This window comes from Nicotiana tabacum, chromosome 22, assembly GCF_000715075.1.
Source record: "Nicotiana tabacum cultivar K326 chromosome 22, ASM71507v2, whole genome shotgun sequence".
Lineage (NCBI taxonomy): Eukaryota > Viridiplantae > Streptophyta > Magnoliopsida > Solanales > Solanaceae > Nicotiana > Nicotiana tabacum.
The window spans coordinates 34,649,761-34,670,302 of record NC_134101.1 but is presented as its reverse complement, the minus strand read 5'-3'; the positions used below and the strand labels follow the sequence as shown (position 1 = coordinate 34,670,302).

Below are 20,542 nucleotides of genomic sequence, written 5' to 3'. Positions count from 1 at the left end.
CTCTGATGCCAACTTGTCACGATCCAAAAATCTCAACCATCGTGATGGCGCCTATCTCGATACTAGGCAAGCCGACAACAGTAATAACCCACCATTTCTTTTAAATACTGAAAATATAATAATTAATTTAAGGAGAAATCTTCCACCAACACTGAATATAAATTTACTCCCAAAACCCGGTGTCACTGAGTACATGAGCATCTATACATTACAAGTTTGGTAAACCCGATCTATAATAATCTGAGACCAAATAAAATAAATAAAGGATATGGAAGGAGAGAGAAGGTCTGCGAAACATAGCAGCTACCTCTGAATCTCCGGAAAATCAACTGTGTGAAAGAATCAACACCCACTGTATCCGGGATCACCTAGATCTACACACGACGTTGTAACGATCCGGCCGGTCGTTTCGAGAGTTATAGCCCCATTTTCCTCATTTCTACTTCTTTTTGTGTTATTCAGCTATATTATATTATATCGGGTTAGTTGGTTCAGGACCGGAGTGGTTTCAGATTGAATTGAGACACTTAGTCTCTTAAGTAGAAACTTAAGTTAGAAAAGTCAACCGGATGTTGACCTATGTGTAAACGATCTCGAATATGAATTCTGATGGTTACTTTAGCTCCGTTAGGTGATTGTGGACTTAGGAATGCGTCTATAATATGATTTGGAGGTCCGTGATAGAATTAGGCTTGAATTGGCGAAATTGGAAATTTGGCGCTTTCAGTCGGCATTGGAAAATTTGATATCGGGATCGGAATGGAATTCCGAAAGTTGGAGTAGGTTCGTAGTGTCATTTGTGATGTTTTTGCAAAATTTGAGGTCATTCGGACGTGGTTTGGCTAGTTTTGGCATCGGTTGCCGAATTTAAAAATTTAGAAGTTCTTAGGCTTGAATCCGAGGGTAATTTGATGATTTGATATTGTTTTGAGTGATTCGAAGGTTCGGGTAAGTTGGTATGTTGATATATGACTTGTTCGTATTTTTGGTTGAGGTCCTGAGGGCCTCGGGGTGATTCCAGGTGGTTAACGGATTTGTCAAAGCTGGAAAATGCAGCTGAAGCTGCTGCTACTGCTATTTTCGCACCTACGAAAGAAAGAGTCGCAGGTGCGAGGCCGCTGGCGCGTAGGGAGTGCGCAGGTGCGGGCAATGCTGGGCTAGGCAGGTTGTGCAAGTGTGAGTTTGAGGTCGCATCTGCGAGCCCGCAGGTGCGAAACCTGGGGCGCAGATGCGGAAAGGAGATGCTGGGCAGGCTTCGCAGAAGCGGAGGAGACGTGCAAGTGCGCTTTCGCAGGCGTGGGGTTTTGGGCCGCAGATGCAGAATCTGGGCTCCTTAGTGAGTTTCGCACCTGCGATGAATTTTTCCGTAGGTGCGGTGGCGCAGAAGCGTGAAATATTCCGCAGGTGTGAAAAACCTGGGCAGAAACCATAAATAGAACCCTTCGCGATTTTGGTTCATTTCCATCATTTTCGAGTCGGTTTTTGGATCTTTTGGAGTGATTTTTGAAGGGTGATTCAAGGGCTATCACTGAGGTAAGTTTCTTGAGCCCTAATACTCGTATATTTGGTGATTTCTCATTGTTTAATCATGTAATTAGTGAAAACGAGGGGTTAGGACTTGGAATTTTGCGAGAGTAATTTAAGGATTTGAAGGATCAAACGATTTCGAATTTTGATGAATTTGGTATGGTTAGATTCATGAGTGAATGCGATTTTTAGTTTTGTAAATTTTGTTAGATTTTGAGACGTGGGCCTGGGGGACGGGTTTGAGCCAATTTCGGGTTTTGGTCTAATTTTGTAGCTTTTCTTGTGGAATTCATTCCATTAGCGCGTATTGATGGTATTGTATTGATTGTGAATAGATTCGGAGCATTTAGAGGCCGAGTCTAGAGGCAAGAGCATTGCGGGGTAGAGATTTGACCGGTTCGAGGTAAGTAACGACTGTAAATCTAGTCCTGAGGGTACGAAACCCCGGATTTGTTTTGTATCATTCTAATATTTTTAGTGACGCACATGCTAGGTGACGGGCGTGTGGGCGTGCACTGTTGGGGTTTTGTGACTTGGTCCGTCCCGAACAGCTGTAAAGTTGCATATTTTGTTGAAACTATATGATACTTATATGTTTTAGAAAAAGTTTATGTAAATTGGTTTGAATGCCATGTTTGGGCTAGGGGTGGGCATTCGGTATTTCGGTTCGGTATTTAAGAGTTTTGGTTCGGTATTTCGGTATTCGGTTTATCAATTGTGTATATCAAATACCGTACCAAAGTATTTCGGTACGGTTCGGTATTTTTTATTTTGGTTCGGTACGGTTTCTGTTTAATACATATTCATGTGTCGTACTACCAAGTGCTAAGAGCCTAAGCATTAAGCAAAAGGCAACAACACTAAATAATCAAATCCGCCATTCTGATTTCTGCCTAACAAAAGGTGTATAAGTAAGGCAGCACCACAACACTAAATAATCTGCCAACTGCTATTCTACCTAATAAAAGGCAGCAAGGAAGCAACACTAAATAATAAAGTAAGCAAGCCAGAAACACTAAATAACAAAAGGCGTGTAAGAGCACATGATTATCACATTCACAGCAAGTACACACCTGATTATCACATTCCTAACAAGTACTTGAAAGGGAAAAGAAGTAAATAAATATCACAGCAAGCTCAGATAGTAACAACTACTAACGAGTAGCAGCAACCAGCAGAATTAAACACAGTGCAACAAAAACATAGAGGGCATCCCTCTATTCAAGTTTACACTAATAGTCTCAAATCAACTTAGTCTTAATTCTTAAATACGGATTTCGGGAAGACGCTCAAGACAACGCCTAATATGCTTTCTTAAACAATATGTGTCATCCCTCTTTGGATGAACATTAGGAGCACGGGTCATGATTGCACTTGAACCTAAAAAAAAGATAAATCATAAGTTAGAATATTATTTTTTTGATGATAATAAAACAAAACTACAAAAGTATATCACCAAACAAATAGAGTATTAAACTTACCACTCAAGTTACAAGTTGCAACTATACATCAAACAATGCTAGTAGTGCTTGCATTATTTTCCATATCTAAAGATAATTCGACCAAATATGTCATATAAATAAACAAGTATGATATATTATTTTGAACTAAAATACACACAAAATATTAAAGCTAACCAAACTCGAGTTCCTCAAGATACTCCCAGTCTTCTTCAACACTAATAGGATTCTTTTCTTCTCTAAGCCAATATTGAACACAAACAAGAGCTTGCACACATTTAGGAGTCAATGAACTCCTAAATGAATCAAGAATACGGCCACCGGTGCTAAACGCACATTCTGACGCCACACTAGAAATTGGAATGGCCAACACATCACGAGCCAACTCTGAAAGAATAGGAAATCTAGGAGCATGTGTTTTCCACCAACTTAAAATATCAAATTCTTCACTAAAAGGCTCTTGTTCTTCACTAATGTATTTATCCAACTCCGATTTAGCACCCTCACTTTCATTGTCTTCCTTTTGTTTCTTCAAGTGAAGCTTCGTCTTTATTAATGATGCAGTTAAAATACTCCCACTAGATGTATTAGATGTGTTATTAGATGAAGTAGAACTAGATGGAGATTGAGGACAAGATCCAGTTGAATACTTTTTTAGATACTCTTCAAACAAAGAATTCATATAAGCATACACCTCATCATTTATTTTCTTCCCTTTTTCCTCCCCAAAAAGTTCTTCAAGTGCAAGACTAACATATTCAAATTTGTTACGTGGATCCAAGGCGGAAGTAATAAAAATCATTTTATTCATCTTTTCAGGCTCACCCCAATACTTCTTGAACTTTTCTTACATCCGCTCAGCCATTTTTCTCAAATGCTCATCCTCACTAATTAAACACATTTTCAAATGATAATAAAGTTCAGATACATCCTCAAAATGAGAATTACAAGTGACATAACGTGAACCTGAAACGTTTTTGGTGAGCTCGTGAAATCTTGTAAGAAACGCTATCACATTCCTCACATTCACCCAATCATCAGATTCAAGAGGACCTGCACTACTACCATCTTCACAAAGATGAGAACATAGATAAGCAGAAAATCCATCATCAAAAAGATGAAACTTGTCAAAGGCCTTTTCAAAGTTTTGTGCTCTATCCAACATAAAATAGGTGGAATTCCACCTAGTAGGAACATCCAAACATAATGTTTTGGTACATTCTAACTTTACATGTGCACAACACTGTTTGAATTTTAAGGTCCTTGCAGGTGAAGATCTCACATACCTCACAATATTTCTAAGACATGTGACAGAAGCATCAATTTCTTTCAAATAATCTTGCACAATTAGATTTAGTATATGAGCCATGCATCTCACATGAAGATGTTTACTACTCATCATATTAGTTTTTCACATATCTAATTTTTTAGACAATTCTTTGACTGTGACATCATTTGAAGAAGCATTGTCCACGGTAATAGTGAACACCTTATCTAATTTCCATTCAAGCAAACAATTAGAAATAGCTTTAGCCATCTCTTCACCCTTGTGACTAGTGATAGGGCAAAAATTTAGTATTCTTTTATGCAACTTCCAATCCCTATCAATGAAGTGGGCTGTCAAACATATATAATTTATTTTTTGCAATGAAGTCCATGTGTCTGTTGTGAGGCAAATTTTTGGTTTTGCTTCTCTAAAAGACCTTTTTAGATTTTGCTTCAATTCACCGTAAACTTCATAACAATCCCTTGTTATTGTTCTACGAGAAGGAAGACGAAATAATGGTTGAGTTATTCTCATAAAATTCATAAAGCCTTCCTTTTCTACAAAGCTAAATGGTAGTTCATCAATAACTATCATCTCAATTAAGGCCCTCCTAACCACTTCTTGATCAAATTTCCAAAGCGATCCTCCATCATTTTGGCAAGATTAAAAATTTATCTTTGTTTGACTATTATCTTTATCAATGTAAGGTGGGTATTCTTTGCATCTAGCTAAATGATTTTTCAATCTTGTTGTTCCATTCCTAGACGTATTAGCAGCATAAGCTTGCTTATAATATCTACACTTTACTTTACCGACCCCATTTACCGCAAATTTATCAAAATGTTGCCAAACTTCGGATCGAGGTTGCATGGCTTTTCTTTTCTTAGAATCTTGAGTATCAATTGTGTTGGTGTTGCTATCTTCAATAATAGGTAAACTTTTAGTTGAACCGGCATCACTTACTCTACTTTCATCCGCCATCTATACAAAATTAAAACAAATATAAACACAAATTGAGACTAGAGTTGAGTTTAGATAATCAAAGTCTAAAATGGAGGTTGACAAGTATTTGACAAGGATATCTATGAGTTTCTGGGCTACTGTTTCCCTAACATAATTTTGTAATCTCATTAGAGATATATTTATGTGATTATCTTTGACTATAAATACTAGTAATTGAGAGCAAGAAAAAATAATATTATGCAAAGAGTGGAATCTGGAAGTGAGTCTTCATGTCAAAGTTAGTAACCTTCTATAAGACAATTAATGTAGACGTTCAGTTTCCTTTTTTCTTTTACAAATATAGAATTTGTTAGCTGATTTCATTATTATATCAAATGAAGATAATCAAAATAAAGTACGCCACCTAACAAGAAAATGCCTCTTTGCACGCCACCTAGTGAAAGATAATCACATAAATTCTTTTTGCTTGCCCACCCCTAGTTTCCACTCATTCAAATCTTGTAGTTTAATAACTCTACTAAAAAACTAATCCCACTCTTTACAAGTTTACATGTCACTGGAATCTTTAGGTTCAAAGTTGAATTTTTCAGAACTTGTTTATGAAGAGATTAGCCATTAAAAAAAATAAGTGGCAAAACAAAGAGTTTTCCTTATTCCAAGAACTACCAATTAATCTACCATAAATTATTATAAAAAACTGAAGATTGAAGAATGAAAAGTTATGAACCTTTTGAAGAGTTGAAGATTGAAGAATGAAGGTAAAAAATAAGGAAACCAGCAGTCACACTTGAGAGTCGTCGGCGCCGAGGTCGTGAAGTCGCTGTGACATCGTCTGACTCGTCTCTATCGCGCCGAGGTTCTCATTTTTCTGAGTTATCTCTCACAGTCATAGCTCTTTGCCTCTTTAGCTAGGTTTCTGTTTCTCCCTTTCTAATTTCCTGTAGTGAAGTGAAACTAGGAAAATACTAAAGAGGGTAAGAGTTGGGCCTTATTGGGTTGGGTTGGGTACTAGGGCAGTGTAGAGAATTAGAGATACAATATATTAGGTTGGGCTTGGCAGTATAGGTCCAACATAAAATTCTTTAAAATTCGGTATTTCGGTGTACCGAAATTTCAAGATCCAAATACCGAGGACCGAACCGTTATACCAAAATACCAAAAATATAATACTGAATTATACCGAAATAACGAAAAAACCGAAACCGAAATATTGAATTAATTCATTCCGGTTCGGAATTTGGTTTTTCAGATTTTATGCCCACCCTTAGTTTGGGCCTTGTGCCACTGCTGTTTGGACCCTCAGGGGCCTTTTCTTACTATGCTCTCACTGTTTTCGATTGAAAATCTATACTCAGTCATGTTTATACTTGTTTATCGCATACTTAGTTTTATGACTCTATTTTGATGCATATAAATATTTTGGGCCGAATGCCCTGTTTTACTGAAATATCCGAGTGGCTTGAGAGGTTTATGACTGAGTGAGGCCGAGGGCCTGATTTGTGAGGATATTTATGGGATCGGGCTGCACGCCGCAGCATGTTGCATATTTATGGGATCGGGCTGCACGCTGCAACATGTTTGATATAGGCCAAGGGCCCGAGTGATTTATGCCATGATTTGGCTTGATATAGCGCTTGGGCTGAAGAAGCCCTCCGGAGTCTGTACACACCCCCAGTGAGCGCAGGTACCTGTTGAGTGCGAGTGCCGAGTGCTGAGTGACTGGGAGGCATGAGTGATTATGAGGTATGCCCGATTGGCAAGAGTGATTGTGAGGTATGCCCGAGTGGCACAAGTGACTGTGAGGTTTGCCCGAATGGCTGTTCATGATTTCATCATTTTTGCTCACCTTTGCATTTTTCCTCTATTTGAAAACTATTGAAAAATATCTTTAAATGATTTTTTAGTGGAACTGGGTTTAAACGAGATGTTTGATTCAAATTCTGATTTTAAAAGCATGTGGTATTTTACTAAGATTTCCTTATATGAACGTTATATGCTTTATTGCTCGTCACTACTGCTCAGTCTTTATTTATTGTTGTTACTTACTGAGTTGGCACACTCACATTACTCCATGCACCTTGTGTGCAGATCCAGGTATAGCTGGACACGGTAGCGGTTGTTGATTATTCTGATTGCAGATTTTTCCCAGGGATAGCAAGGTAGCTGCCTGGCGATCGCAACCCTGCTCTTCTCCCTCTTATCTTCCTTTAGTTGTATTTAGCTATTTTCCAGAATGAGTTAGTCTTGATATTGTTAGACAGATTGTAGTAGATGCTCATGACTAGTGACACCCCGATATCGGGCTTTTCTCTTTCCGCACTTTTGTTTTGATTTGAACTCCTTTGCGAAGGTTTTTATATTAAATAGCATTGAAATTATCTTTGAAATGAAAATATCGGTTTGTTTTGGAAATGAGTCGGCTTGCCTAGTTCCACGATAGGCGTCATCACGATAGGGGTTAGTTTTGGGTCGTGACAGATTGGTATCAGAGCCTAGGTTACATAGGTCTCACGAGTCATGAGTGGGTTTAGTAGAGTCTTGCGGATCGGTACGGAGACGTCTGTACTTATCTTCGAGAGGCAGCAGAACCTTTAGGAAACTCCACATTCTTAAATTCTTGTCGTGCGAATCTGTTAATTCTAGTAACTAAACATCTGTTGTTTCATTCTCTCACAGATGGTTAGGACTCGTGCTACCAGTCAGGAGGGCCAGCCACCAGTACCACCAGCCAGGGCCACGAGAGGCCGGGGCCGCGGTAGAGGTTGTGTTAGGGGAAGAGGTGCAACCCATACAACAGCAGGGGCAGTACCTGCAGATCCACCGGTTGTCCCTGATCAGGACCAGGTTCCAGTTGTTGATGCACCAGCTCAGGCACCACCTGTGCCTATTGTGATTCCAGGCCTTCAGGAGGCTCTAGCTCAGATTCTGACAGCATGTACTGGCCTTGCTCAGGCGGTCTCTATTTCGATGGCCGCAACCACTTCTCAGGCCAGGGGAGGCACTCAGACTCCCATCGCTCGCATACCCGAGCAGGTTATTCAGGGACTTCAGACACCGGAGGCACCACCAGCCTAGCCGGTTGCAGTTACTCAGGATTATGTGGTTCCCGCTATGCCTGAGAATAATCAGTGTAGGTTGGAGAGGTTTTGGAGACTCCAGCAACCACCTTTCAGTGGCACAAAGAGAGAGGATGCTCAGGACCTTTTGGACAGGTATCAAAGGATACTCTGTACTGTTGGTATTCTGGAGACTTGTGAGGTCTCATTCACTACCTTTCAGTTTTCTGGGGCTGCACTCAGATGGTGGGAGACTTATGAGAGGCGTAGGCCTGTTAGCCCAGCACCCCTTACTTGGCAGTAGTTCTCTGTGGTCTTTTTAGAGAAGTTCGTGCCTCGATCCCGCAGAAAGGAGCTGCGCAGACAGTTTGAGCAGCTTCGCCAGGGTGATATGTCTGTGACACAGTATGAGATGCGGTTCTGTAAGTTGGCCCGTCATGCGATCAGGTTGGCTCCCACGGACAGGGAGAGGAACACGAGGTATATTGATGGTCTCACTTATCAGCTACAGTTGCTCATGACCAGAGAGAGGGTTTCGGGTGCTACTTTCGATGAGGTTGTCGACATTGCTCAACAGATTGAGATGGTTCACGATCAGGAGAGGGTTGAGAGGGAGGCCAAGAGGCCTCGTGGTCAGGGTGGATTCAGCGGTGCTCCTTTTGGGGGTCAGTTCCAGCACGGTAGAGGTCGTCATTTCAGACAAGCTCAATCAGCTCGGCTATTTCATCGGGGTGCATCATCTGCCCATGGTTCTCACAGTTCTCATCAGGGCCACTCATCACTTAGTGCCCTTCCAGCTCAGAGTTCGTCCCGTGCTCCACCTGTTCAGGGCTCTTCCATGCCAGGTTCTTCTACCAATCATCCCGGTGCTAGGGGTTCCCTTCAGTTTCTGGCACTAGTGCCAGGGAGTTGTTTTGAGTGTGGGAAGCTTGGACATATGTAGAGGCATTATCCTCGTCGTCATGGAGGTCTATCTCAGCAGAGAAGTCAGCCTCCGACTTCAACACCAGTTACCTCACCACCCGCCCAGTCAGCTCGGGATGAAGGTCAGTCAGCTAGGGGTCGCCCTAGAGGGGGAGGTAGATCAGGGGGTGGCCAGGCCCGTTTCTATGCCCTCCCTGTCAGACCAGATGCTATTGCTTCAGATATTGTGATTACAGGTATTGTTTCAGTTTGTCACAGATGTTGTGATTACAGGCATTGTTCCACGTATTCATATGTTTCCTCGTATTTTGCCCATTTTCTGGATATGCCCCGTGAGTCTTTAGTTTCTCATGTTCATGTATCTACTCCTATGGGCGATACTATCATTGTGTACCGCGTATATCGGTCATGTGTGGTGACTATTGGGGGTCTAGAGACCTAAGTAGACCTTTTGCTGCTCAGTATGGTCGACTTTGATGTGATATTGGGTATGGATTGGTTATCTCCATGTCATGTTGTTCTAGATTTCCACGCTAAGATGGTGACGTTGACTATGCCGGGAATTCCGAGGGTTGAGTGGAGCGGTTTTGTAGATCATGTACCAAGTAGGGTGATTTCATATTTGAAGGCTCAGCGCATGGTTGAGAAGGGTTGCCTATCTTATTTGGCTTTTGTGAGGGATGTAGTGGAGAGACTCCTATCATTGATTCTGTTCCGGTGGTACGTGATTTTTTAGATGTGTTTCTTGTAGACCTGTCGGGCATGCCGCCTGACATAGATATTTACTTTGGTAATGATTTGTTGCCGGGTACTCAGCCCATTTCTATTCCACCGTATCATATGGAACCGGTGGAGTTGAAGGAATTGAAAGAACATCTTCAGAAACTCCTTGATAAGGGGTTTATTCGGCCTAGTGTGTCACCTTGGGGTGCATCGGTTCTATTTATGAAGAAGAAGGATGGTTCCATGAGAATGTGTATTGATTACAAGCAGTTGAACAAGGTCACAGTCAAGAACAAGTATCCTTTGCCTCGTATTGATGATTTATTCGACCATCTTTAGGGAGCGAGGGTATTCTCCAAGATTGATTTGAGGTCCAGTTATCACCAGCTGAAGATTCGGGATTCAGATATTCTTAAGACAGCTTTCAGGACCCGATATGGCCATTATGAGTTCTTGGTGATGTCTTTTGGGCTGACCAATGCCCCAGCAGCGTTCATGCATTTGATGAACAATGTATTCCAGCCTTATTTGGACTCATTCAATGTTGTATTCATTGATGACATTCTGGTGTACTCTCGTAGCTAGGAGGAGCATGCTCAGCATTTGAAGATTGTATTATAGAGATTGAGGGAGGAGAAGCTTTATGCGAAGTTCTTCAAATGTGAGTTTTGGCTCAGTTCAGTAGCATTCTTGGGGCACGTGGTGTCCAGTGAGGGTATTCAGGTGCATCCGAAGAAGATAGAGGCGGTGCAGAGTTGGCCCAGACCGTCCTCAACCACGGAGATTAGGAGCTTTCTTGGTTTGGCAGGTTATTACCGTCGCTTTGTGGATAGATTTTCATCTATTGCATCGCCCTTGACCAAATTGACCCAAAAGGGTGCTCTATTCAGGTGGTCGGATGAGTGTGAGGAGAGCTTTCAGAAGCTTAAGACTTCTTTGACCACAGCTCCAGTGTTATTTCTGTCATCAGCTTCAGGTTCTTACACCGTGTATTGTGATGCCTCGAGGATAGGCATTGGTTGTGTTTTGATGCAGGAGGGTAGGGTGATCGCCCATGCCTCGCTCTAGTTGAAGACCCATGAGAGGAACTATCATGTCCATGATCTTGAGTTAGCAGCCATTGTTTACGCCTTGAAGATTTGGCGCCATTATTTGTATAGGGTTCATTGTGAGATCTATACTGATCACCGGAGTCTGCAGTATCTGTTAAAGTAGAAGGATCTTAATTTGCGTCAGCGAAGATGGTTGGAGCTTCTTAAGGACTATGATATCACTATTTTGTACCAACTGGGGAAGGCCAATATGGTGGCTGATGCTTTGAGTCGCCGCGCAGAGAGTTTGGGGAGTTTAGCATATCTTCCAGCAGCAGAGAGACCTTTGGCATTGGATGTTCAGGCCTTAGCGGGCCAGCTTATCAGATTGGATATTTCGGAGCCTAGTCGGGTATTGGCTTGTGTGGTCTCCAGGTCTTCTCTTTATGATCGTATCAGGGAGTGTCAGTATAATGACCCCACTTGTTTGTTCTTCAAGACAGGGTTTGGAGAGGTGATGCTAGGGATGTGACTATTGGTGATGACGGCGTGCTGAGAATGCAGGGCCGGATATGCGTGCCTAATGTAGATGGGTTTCGAGAGTTGATTCTTGAGGAGGCCCACAGCTCGCGGTATTCCATACATCCGGGTGTCGCGAAGATGTACCAGGATTTGAGGCAGCATTATTGGTGGAGGCGGATGAAGAAGGATATAGTTGGGTTTGTGGCTTGGTGTCTCAACTGTCAGGAGGTTAAGTATGAGCATCAGAGACCGGGTTGCTTGCTTCAGAGACTAGAGATCCCAGAGTGGAAGTGGGAGCGGATCACCATGGACTTTGTAGTTGGCTCCCACGGACTTTAAGGAAGTTCGATGCTATTTGGGTTATTGTGGATCGGCTGACCAAGTCCGCGCACTTCATTCCAGTTGGTACTACTTACTCTTTGGAGCGGTTGGCTGAGATTTACATCCGAGAGATCGTTCGCCTGTATGGTGTCCCATTTTCCATCATTTCAGATACGGGCACTCAGTTTACATCGCAGTTTTGGAGGGCCGTGCAGCGAGAGTTGGGTACTCAGGTTGAGTTGGGCACCGTTTTTCACCCTCAGAAGGACGGGCAGTCCAAGCGCACTATTCAGATATTGGAGGACATGTTGCGTGCTTGTGGCATTGACTTTGGGGGTTCATGGGACCAGTTTCTACCACTCGCAGAGTTTGAATATAACAACAGTTATCAGTCGAGTATTCAGATGGCTCCGTACGAGGCTTTATATGGGAGGAGGTGTAGATCTCCGATTGGATGGTTTGAGCCGGGTGAGGCTAGGCTCTTAGGTACAGACTTGGTCCAGGATGCATTAGATAAGGTGAAATTGATTCAGGAGCGGCTTCGCACGGCGCAATCTAGGCAGAAGAGCTACGCGGATAAGAAGGTCCGTGATGTGTCTTTTATGGTTGGGGAGAAGGTTTTGCTGAAGGTATCACCCATGAAGGGTGTTATGAGGTTTGGGAAGAGGGGTAAGTTGAGCCCCCGGTTCATTGGTCCTTTTGAGGTGCTTCAAAGGATAGGGGAGGTGGCTGATAAGCATGCCTTGCCACCCAGCTTGTCGAGTGTGCATCCAGTGTTTCATGTTTCCATGCACCGAAAGTATATTAGAGATTTGTCCTATGTTTTGGATTTCAGCATGGTTCAGTTGGAGAGTGATATGACTTATGATGTGGAGCCGGTGGCTATTTTGGATCGGCAGGTTCGAAGGTTGAGGTCAAAGGATATAGCTTCAGTGAAGGTGCAATCTGAGAGGTCAGCTTGTGGAGGAGGCCACCTGGGAGACTGAGGGGGAGATGCGGAGCAGATATCCACACCTATTCGAGATTCCAGGTATGTTTCTAGACCCGTTCGAGGACGAACGGATGTTTAAGATGGGGAGGATGTAATGACCCGGACGGTCGTTTCGAGAGTTATAGCCCTGTTTTCCCCATTTCTACTTCTTTTTATGTTATTCAGCTATATTATATTATATCGGGTTAGTTAGTTTGGGACCGGAGTGGTTTCAAGGTGAATTGAGACACTTAGTCTCTTAAGTAGAAACTTAAGTTGGAAAAGTCAACCGGATATTGACCTATGTGTAAATGATCTCGGATTTGAATTCTGATAATTTCGTTAGCTCCGTTAGGTATTTTGGACTTAGGAATGCGTCCGGAATGTGATTTGGAAGTCCGTGGTAGAATTAGGCTTGAATTGGCGAAATTGGAAATTTAGCGATTTTGGTCGGCATCGAAAAATTTGATATCGGGGTCGGAATGGAATTCCGGAAGTTGGAGTATGTTCGTAGTGTCATTTGTGATGTGTGTGCAAAACTAGAGGTCATTCTGACGTGGTTTGGTTGGTTTCGGCATCGGTTGCCGAATTTGGAAATTTAGAAGTTCTTAGGCTTGAATCCGAGGGTAATTCGATGATTTGATGTTGTTTTGAGTGATTCAAAGGTTCGACTACGTTGGTATGTTGATATATGACTTGTTGGTATTTTTGGTTGAGGTCCCGAGGGCTTTGGGGTGATTCCGAGTGGTTAACGGATTTGTCGAAGTTGGAAAATGCAGCTGAAGCTGCTGCTACAGCTATTTTCGCACCTGCGGAAGAAAGAGTCGCAGGTGCGAGGCCGCTGGTGCGCGTGGGGAGTGCGCCGGTGTGGGCAATGCTGGGCTAGGCAGGTTGCGCAGGTGCGAGTTGGAGGTCGCATCTGTGAGCCCGCAGATGCGAAACCTGGAGCGCAGATGCGGAAAGGGGGATGCTGGGCAGGCTTCGCAGAAGCGGAGGAGACGCGCAGGTGCGCCTTCGCAGGCGCGGGGTTTTGGGCCGCAGATGCAGAATATGGGCTCCTATGTGAGTTCCGCACCTGCAATGGATTTTTTCGCAGGTGCGGTGGCGCATAAGCGTGAAATATTCTGCAGGTGCGAAAAACCTGGGCAGAAACCATAAATAGAACCCTTCGCGATTTTGGTTCATTTCCATCATTTTCAAGTCGGTTTTTGGAGCTTTTGGAGTGATTTTTGAAGGGTGATTCAAGGGCTATCAGTGATGTAAGTTGCTTAAGCCCTAATACTCGCATATATGGTGATTTTCTGTTGTTTAATCATGTAATTAGTGAAAATGAGGGGTTAGGACTTGGAATATTTCGAGAGTAATTTAAGGATTTGAAGGATCAAACGATGTTAGATTTTGATGAATTTGGTATGGTTAGATTCGTGAGTGAATGAGCTTTCCAGTGTAAATTTTTTTGGATTTCGAGATGTGGGCCCGGGGGCCGGGTTTGAGCCAATTTCAGGTATTGGTCTAATTTTGTAGCTTTTCTTGTGGAATTCATTCCATTAGCGCGTATTGATGGTATTGTACTGATTGTGAATAGATTCGGAGCATTTTGAGGCCGAGTCTAGAGGCAAGAGCATTGTGGGGTAGAGATTTGACCTGTTCGAGGTAAGTAACGATTGTAAATCTAGTCCTGAGGGTACGAAACCCCGAATTTTTTTTGTATCATTCTACTATTTTTAGTAACGCACATGCTAGGTGACGGGCATGTGGGCGTGCACTGTTGGGGATTTGTGACTTGGTCCGTCCCGTAGCAACTGTAAAGTTGCATATTTTGTTGAAACTATATGATACTTATATGTTTTAGAAAGAGTTTCTGTAAATTGGGTTGAATGCCATGTTTGGGCCTTGTGTCAGTGCTGTTTGGACCCTCAGGGCCTTTTCTTACTATGCTTTCACTGTTTTCGATTGAAAATCTATACTCAGTCATGTTTATACTTGTTTACCGCATAACTCAGTTTTATGACTCTATTTTGATGCATATAAATGTTTTGGGCTGAATGCCCTATTTTACTGAAATACCCGAGTGGCTTGAGAGGTTTATGACTGAGTGAGGCCGAGGGCCTGATTTGTGAGGATATTTATGGGATCAGGCTACACGCCGCAGCATGTTGCATATTTATGGGATCGGGCTGCACGCCGCAACATGTTTGATATAGGCCGAGGGCCTGAGTGATTTATGTCATGATTTGGCTTGATATAGCGCTTGGTCTAAAGGAGCCCCTCCTGAGTCTGTACACACCCCCAGTGAGCGCAGGTACCTACTGAGTGCGAGTGCCGAGTGTTGAGTGACTGGGAGGCATGAGTGATTGTGAGGTATGCCCGAGTGGCACGAATGACTGTGAGGTTTGCCCGAGGGGCTGTATATGAGTGATGTTTTTCCCGAGGGGCTGTTTATGATTTCATCATTTTTGCTTACTTTTGCATTTTTCCTCTATTTGAAAACTATTGAAAAATATCTTTAAATGATTTTTTAGTGGAACTGGGTTTAAACGAGATGTTTGATTCAAATTCTGATTTTAAAAGCATGTGGTATTTTACTAAGATTTCCTTATATGAACGTTATATGCTTTATTGCTCGTCACTACTGCTCAGTCTTTATTTATTGTTGTTACTTACTGAGTTGGCACACTCACATTACTCCATGCACCTTGTGTGCAGATCCAGGTATAGCTGGACACGGTAGCGGTTGTTGATTATTCTGATTGCAGATTTTTCCCAGGGATAGCAAGGTAGCTGCCTGGCGATCGCAGCCCTGCTCTTCTCCCTCTTATCTTCCTTTAGTTGTATTTAGCTATTTTCCAGAATGAGTTAGTCTTGATATTGTTAGACAGATTGTAGTAGATGCTCATGACTAGTGACACCCCGATATCGGGCTTTTCTCTTTCCGCACTTTTGTTTTGATTGGAACTCCTTTGCGAAGGTTTTTATATTAAATAGCATTGAAATTATCTTTGAAATGAAAATATCGGTTTGTTTTGGAAATGAGTCGGCTTGCCTAGTTCCACGATAGGCACCATCACGACTGGGTTTGTTTGGGTCGGGACAGAAGTGCAGGGTGTAGTATGAGACTATGAGTACAACCAACTCAGTAAGTAACAATAATAAATAAAGAACTGAAAGTAGTGACGAGCTTCTTAGCTTAGTCCAAATACAGTACTTTCCAACATAAAAGGGTAAGCATGCTCTCAAGTTCAACATTTAAAATTTCACATAAATTTCATATCAAATTTGACTGACCAAAACAGAATAATGTTTTTCCCGAAAATTCCAAAATAGGGATATATGACAGTTGAAATGAAGCAAATAATGCAATCAATGCATCCTCTCAGAGTAACAGTCACTTAGTCCTCTCATTCACTCCAACCTCACAGTCACTCTTTCCTCACAGTCACTCAGCACTCGGCACTCGCACGCAGTAGGTACCTGCACTCACTGGGGGTGTGTACAGACTTCGGAGGGGCTCCTTCAGCCCAAGTGCTATATCAAGCCAATCATGACATATAATAATGAAACATGCTGCGGCGTGCAACCCGATCCCATAAATATCCTCACAATTAGGCCATCGACCTCACCCAGTCATCAACCTCTCCAGTCTCTCGGGCTCAAGATGTCATGAAAATCAACCCAAAATGATAATATGAATCATCAATAAATAGCAACAGAGACTAAGATATGATATGAAATAAATGAACATGACTGAGTGTGAAATTACAATTTGAACATATAATTCAACCACAGAAATGACCCAGTAGGTACCAATAATATCAACATATGTCTAAGCGTGATTTTTTTAAAATACGAGTCTCAGCTCAATTTTCCTCTAACACGTAGAGAATGTACTGATATCAACAGATTATTCAATTATACAGTTCTATGGAATTTGACCAAGTCATAATTCCTACGGTGCATGCCCACACACCCATCACCTCAAAACCAATCACATAACACATAATCCGGGGTTTCATACCCTCAAGACCAAATTTAGAACTATTACTTACCTCAAACCGTGTAATTATTTATTCCGTTATGCCATTGCCACGAGAATTGTTCTCCGAAAGCCTCGTATCTAGCCATAATTAATTCGATTCAGTCAATACCAATTATTGTAATTAATTCCACAAGGAAATCTAATTTTCCAATAAAATTTCGAAGTTCACTCAAAAATCGCCCATGGGACCCATGTCTCGGAACCCGACAAAAGTTACAAAATATGAACGCACATCCAACCACGAGTCCAACCATATAAATTTCACCAAATTCCGACATCAACTTGATCCTCAAATCTTCAATTAAAGTCTTTGAAGATTTCTACCATTTTCAACCCAATCTTTACCCATTTGAACTCAATAATATTTTCATAAACCTTATTGGTATGTGTATGCATAAATAATAATCTAACACCCAAGAATCATGCTCTTAATTACCCATCTTTACTCAAACTCGAAATTGAAGACTATGGGTTAGAACATTACCTCTTGGGTGAAGAACTTGTGATATTTTCTTGTTGGATTTAAAGCTTGAACAAGATCTTGATGAACAAACCACTTGAGCTTCTTCCTCTCTCTAGAACACTCTCCCTTCTCTCTAAAAATGACAGATTTTGGCTCAAAAATGAGCTTCAAGGGCTATAAATCGAAGTTGGGTCGGGTAAAAAATTAGAAAGAATGGAAGTCCCGACGCAGTTTGCCACAAATCTACCTCGGCACCATAAAACCTTAATTTCCTTAGCAAAAATTCTCCGGGGTCGTTACACATAAGTCAACATCCGGTCAACTTTTCAACTTAAATTTTAAATCTTGAAACTAAGTGTTCCATATCATTCCAAAACCTCACCGGAACCGAACCAATTACCCCGGCTAGTCAAATAACAATCGTAAATCACAATTTTCCCATTACTCAAAACGACTGACCGACTCGTTACAGTATTAAAATATAAGAATGAAGTTGAATGGTCTAACATCTGAATCTATTTGGCGATTTGAGTTGTTGGAGGCTTGTGGCTAACTTATGAGCCCTATATGAATATTAATCAATATTTTAGGTCATGTTTTGATGTAATTAGGATATCTAATTGTAGATATCGATTTGTTGGTGATGTTTGAGCATTTTAATCAATATTGGAATGATGGAAGAATATTGAAATCTTGTGAATGTTAATAAGGCGAAAGCGAGCTAAGTTGATTAAAACTTACTCTACTTGAGGGACTTTCTCTAAAAGCATATTTTGAGTTAATACTTAAGTTGTTTGCAAATGTGCTTTCGTGTTTGTGGGGACAAATAAGTACGGATGTCTCAATGTACTAAAATATTATGTTGCATATGTAGTGTCATGCTGTTTTATAAAATTTTATTTTAAATCTTGTTGACAAAATGACACTCAAGGTAAATGTTATAAGTTTTTATCAAAACTCGCGTATTGAAAAGAGTATACATATTTGAGTGCTAAAGATAAGTTTTTATGGAAAGTATTTCTTTTGAAAATTGATGAGCAGAATAGCACTTGTGGTATCTTGTAAAGATTGAGGTTAAATTGCTAAAGGTTTTAGCATGTAAAAGGTTGTTTACTTAATTTTGTTTAAATGATTTAGATTTTCTATAAATGTTATGATTTGATAAAAATAGATCATTTGAAGCTACTATGCTAGAATCTATTTTTGAAGTATCAAATGTTTAAGAAGTTACTTGTGTTCACCGAGATTGACTTCGGATATATTGTGTTCGTTGTCATGAAACTACACGTACCGGTGTAGGCGTAGATGGCCACTTTGTGGTATAGACTACGGTAGGGTGCTCTCCCTCGAGAGAGTACTATTTTGTGCTATTATTAGCATGACTGAGTCGATTCGTACGACACTACGATGAGATGATCTGAGCAAGTAGGGTATATGATACTTGCCGCTAGGTACATAACCTAGTTGACCTTCTTATATCGATGATGGTATAATACTCCCAGTGAAAGGTAAGGATGATTTTCTTATGTTTAGGCCTAAGGAGGCGAAAGTGATTTCGATGACTTAAAGCAAATAAAATTATTTTGTATGATTTTATCCAAAATCTTGGGTTAATATAAATGTTTTAAAAGTATATATTGTGGGTTATGTTTCACTTGTCTTTTATTTAAATTGACAAGGATCATAAATTGATAAAACATTTTATCGTTTTATATCAAATATTGATGCATTATTTTTATAAAGTTTGTTCCAAAAACTTAAGTTAGAGAGAGTCTATGACACTTATTGAGTACCACTGTGGTGTACTCAGGCCTTAGGGGGACCCTTCAGGGTTCCGCTTACTTTACATGTTTCAGGATGATGTATGATACGTGGCATGCAGTCAGGCTAGGATGACTCTCTTTCCGAGGTATTATGAAGCACCACTTTTATTTCGTGGTAGCTATCATGTTCTTTCTTATTTTATTTTGTTGGAATTACTCCAAGTGTTGGTTCTATTATTTGGTATAGAGGCTCCATAGATAGTTGTGGGATTGTAAAAATAGAATTTTGGACGTCATGCATAAAGGAATAATTATTTAATTTGATTATATCATTTTTATGAAAGGTTTCATGTATGACTTTGGAAATGAAAAAAATATGTTGTGACTTGATTTGAAAATGTACAAGATTTTCAATTGGCTTATGCAATTATACTTGGTCTTGACATATGGGTTGGTTCACTCGAGTCGGGTAGTGTGCCGGGTGCCGCCACGTGAATTTGGGTCGTGACAAAGTGGATCTTCTTGATTTGGTGTTATTTGACTAAATTGGTGACTATGGATCGTTTGTATTGGTATTTGGAGGTTTTGTTTCAAATCTGAGATTATTTTGAGCATATTTGAGGTGGTTTGATCGACATTGAAGCACAATTTCGAAGAACACTTTTGTTGAACAATACAGAAAAATTATGATGATCGGGTAGACTTTGATAATAATTTACAAATATGTCAATTACGGATAACACAAAATCATGCCAATCTTGTAGAGTTTGTGAACTAACCGACAAATAGGTTGATTGCAGATTATACAAAATCATGATAATATGATAGATTGGTGAAGAGTTGAACAATTACAAAGTCATGCCAACCAAGTAAAAATTATGAACAATTAACATTATAGTTAGAGTAAATATAATGCATAAAATCTACCAATCATGTAAAAACAAATTTGACAAGCTATAAGTGTATGTGGGGCCGAAGTTATTTTTTAAATTATTTACCGACCAACCCCTTATAGGGCCATTCTTGTCCATCACCTTTTTTTAAGAGATGACTTTTGGTAGAAATGACACTAGGTAGCCATTCTAAAGGGTTGCGATTTAGAAATTAGCTAGTGCGTCCTCAAATTCAGTTTAATATTTCAGCACCAAAATATTTGAATTGACTTGAATTTATAATATTTTTAGTTTAAAATTTCAGAATAAAATAAATATTGATTAATCTGTAAATAGCATCCCGAAAATGGCTATATGTGCACTTGCCCCGTTGTAATACATCTTGGCCGAAGTCTTTAACGTAAGGCTATCCAAGTACCACGATGCCAATCTTCTTGACGGCCCAGGTTAATTAGGCGGAAAATTCCGTACAATTAATACGATCTTCGCTTTCCAATGTAGAAAACTGCAATTGTAATCTTTACCATCAAAATATAGCATAATAATGAAAAGTATAATGCTAGTACGTACTTTGTACTTTGTTTCTGAAATTTGATTTTTAATATTAAACTCTATAAAAACGA

General features: G+C 40.8%; 1 protein-coding gene across 1 annotated transcript; it reads right to left on the bottom strand.

Moving 5' to 3' along the window:
• Positions 1-2,791: 2,791 nt before the first annotated feature.
• On the bottom strand, positions 2,792-3,798 carry LOC142175795 (zinc finger BED domain-containing protein RICESLEEPER 2-like). Its single transcript, XM_075242791.1, has 2 exons — positions 3,165-3,798; positions 2,792-2,907 (listed from the first exon to the last, which is right to left on the bottom strand). The coding sequence occupies exons 1-2, from the start codon at positions 3,796-3,798 to the stop codon at positions 2,792-2,794; spliced, it is 750 nt and encodes a 249-aa protein (XP_075098892.1).
• Between the last annotated feature and the right edge of the window lie 16,744 nt (positions 3,799-20,542).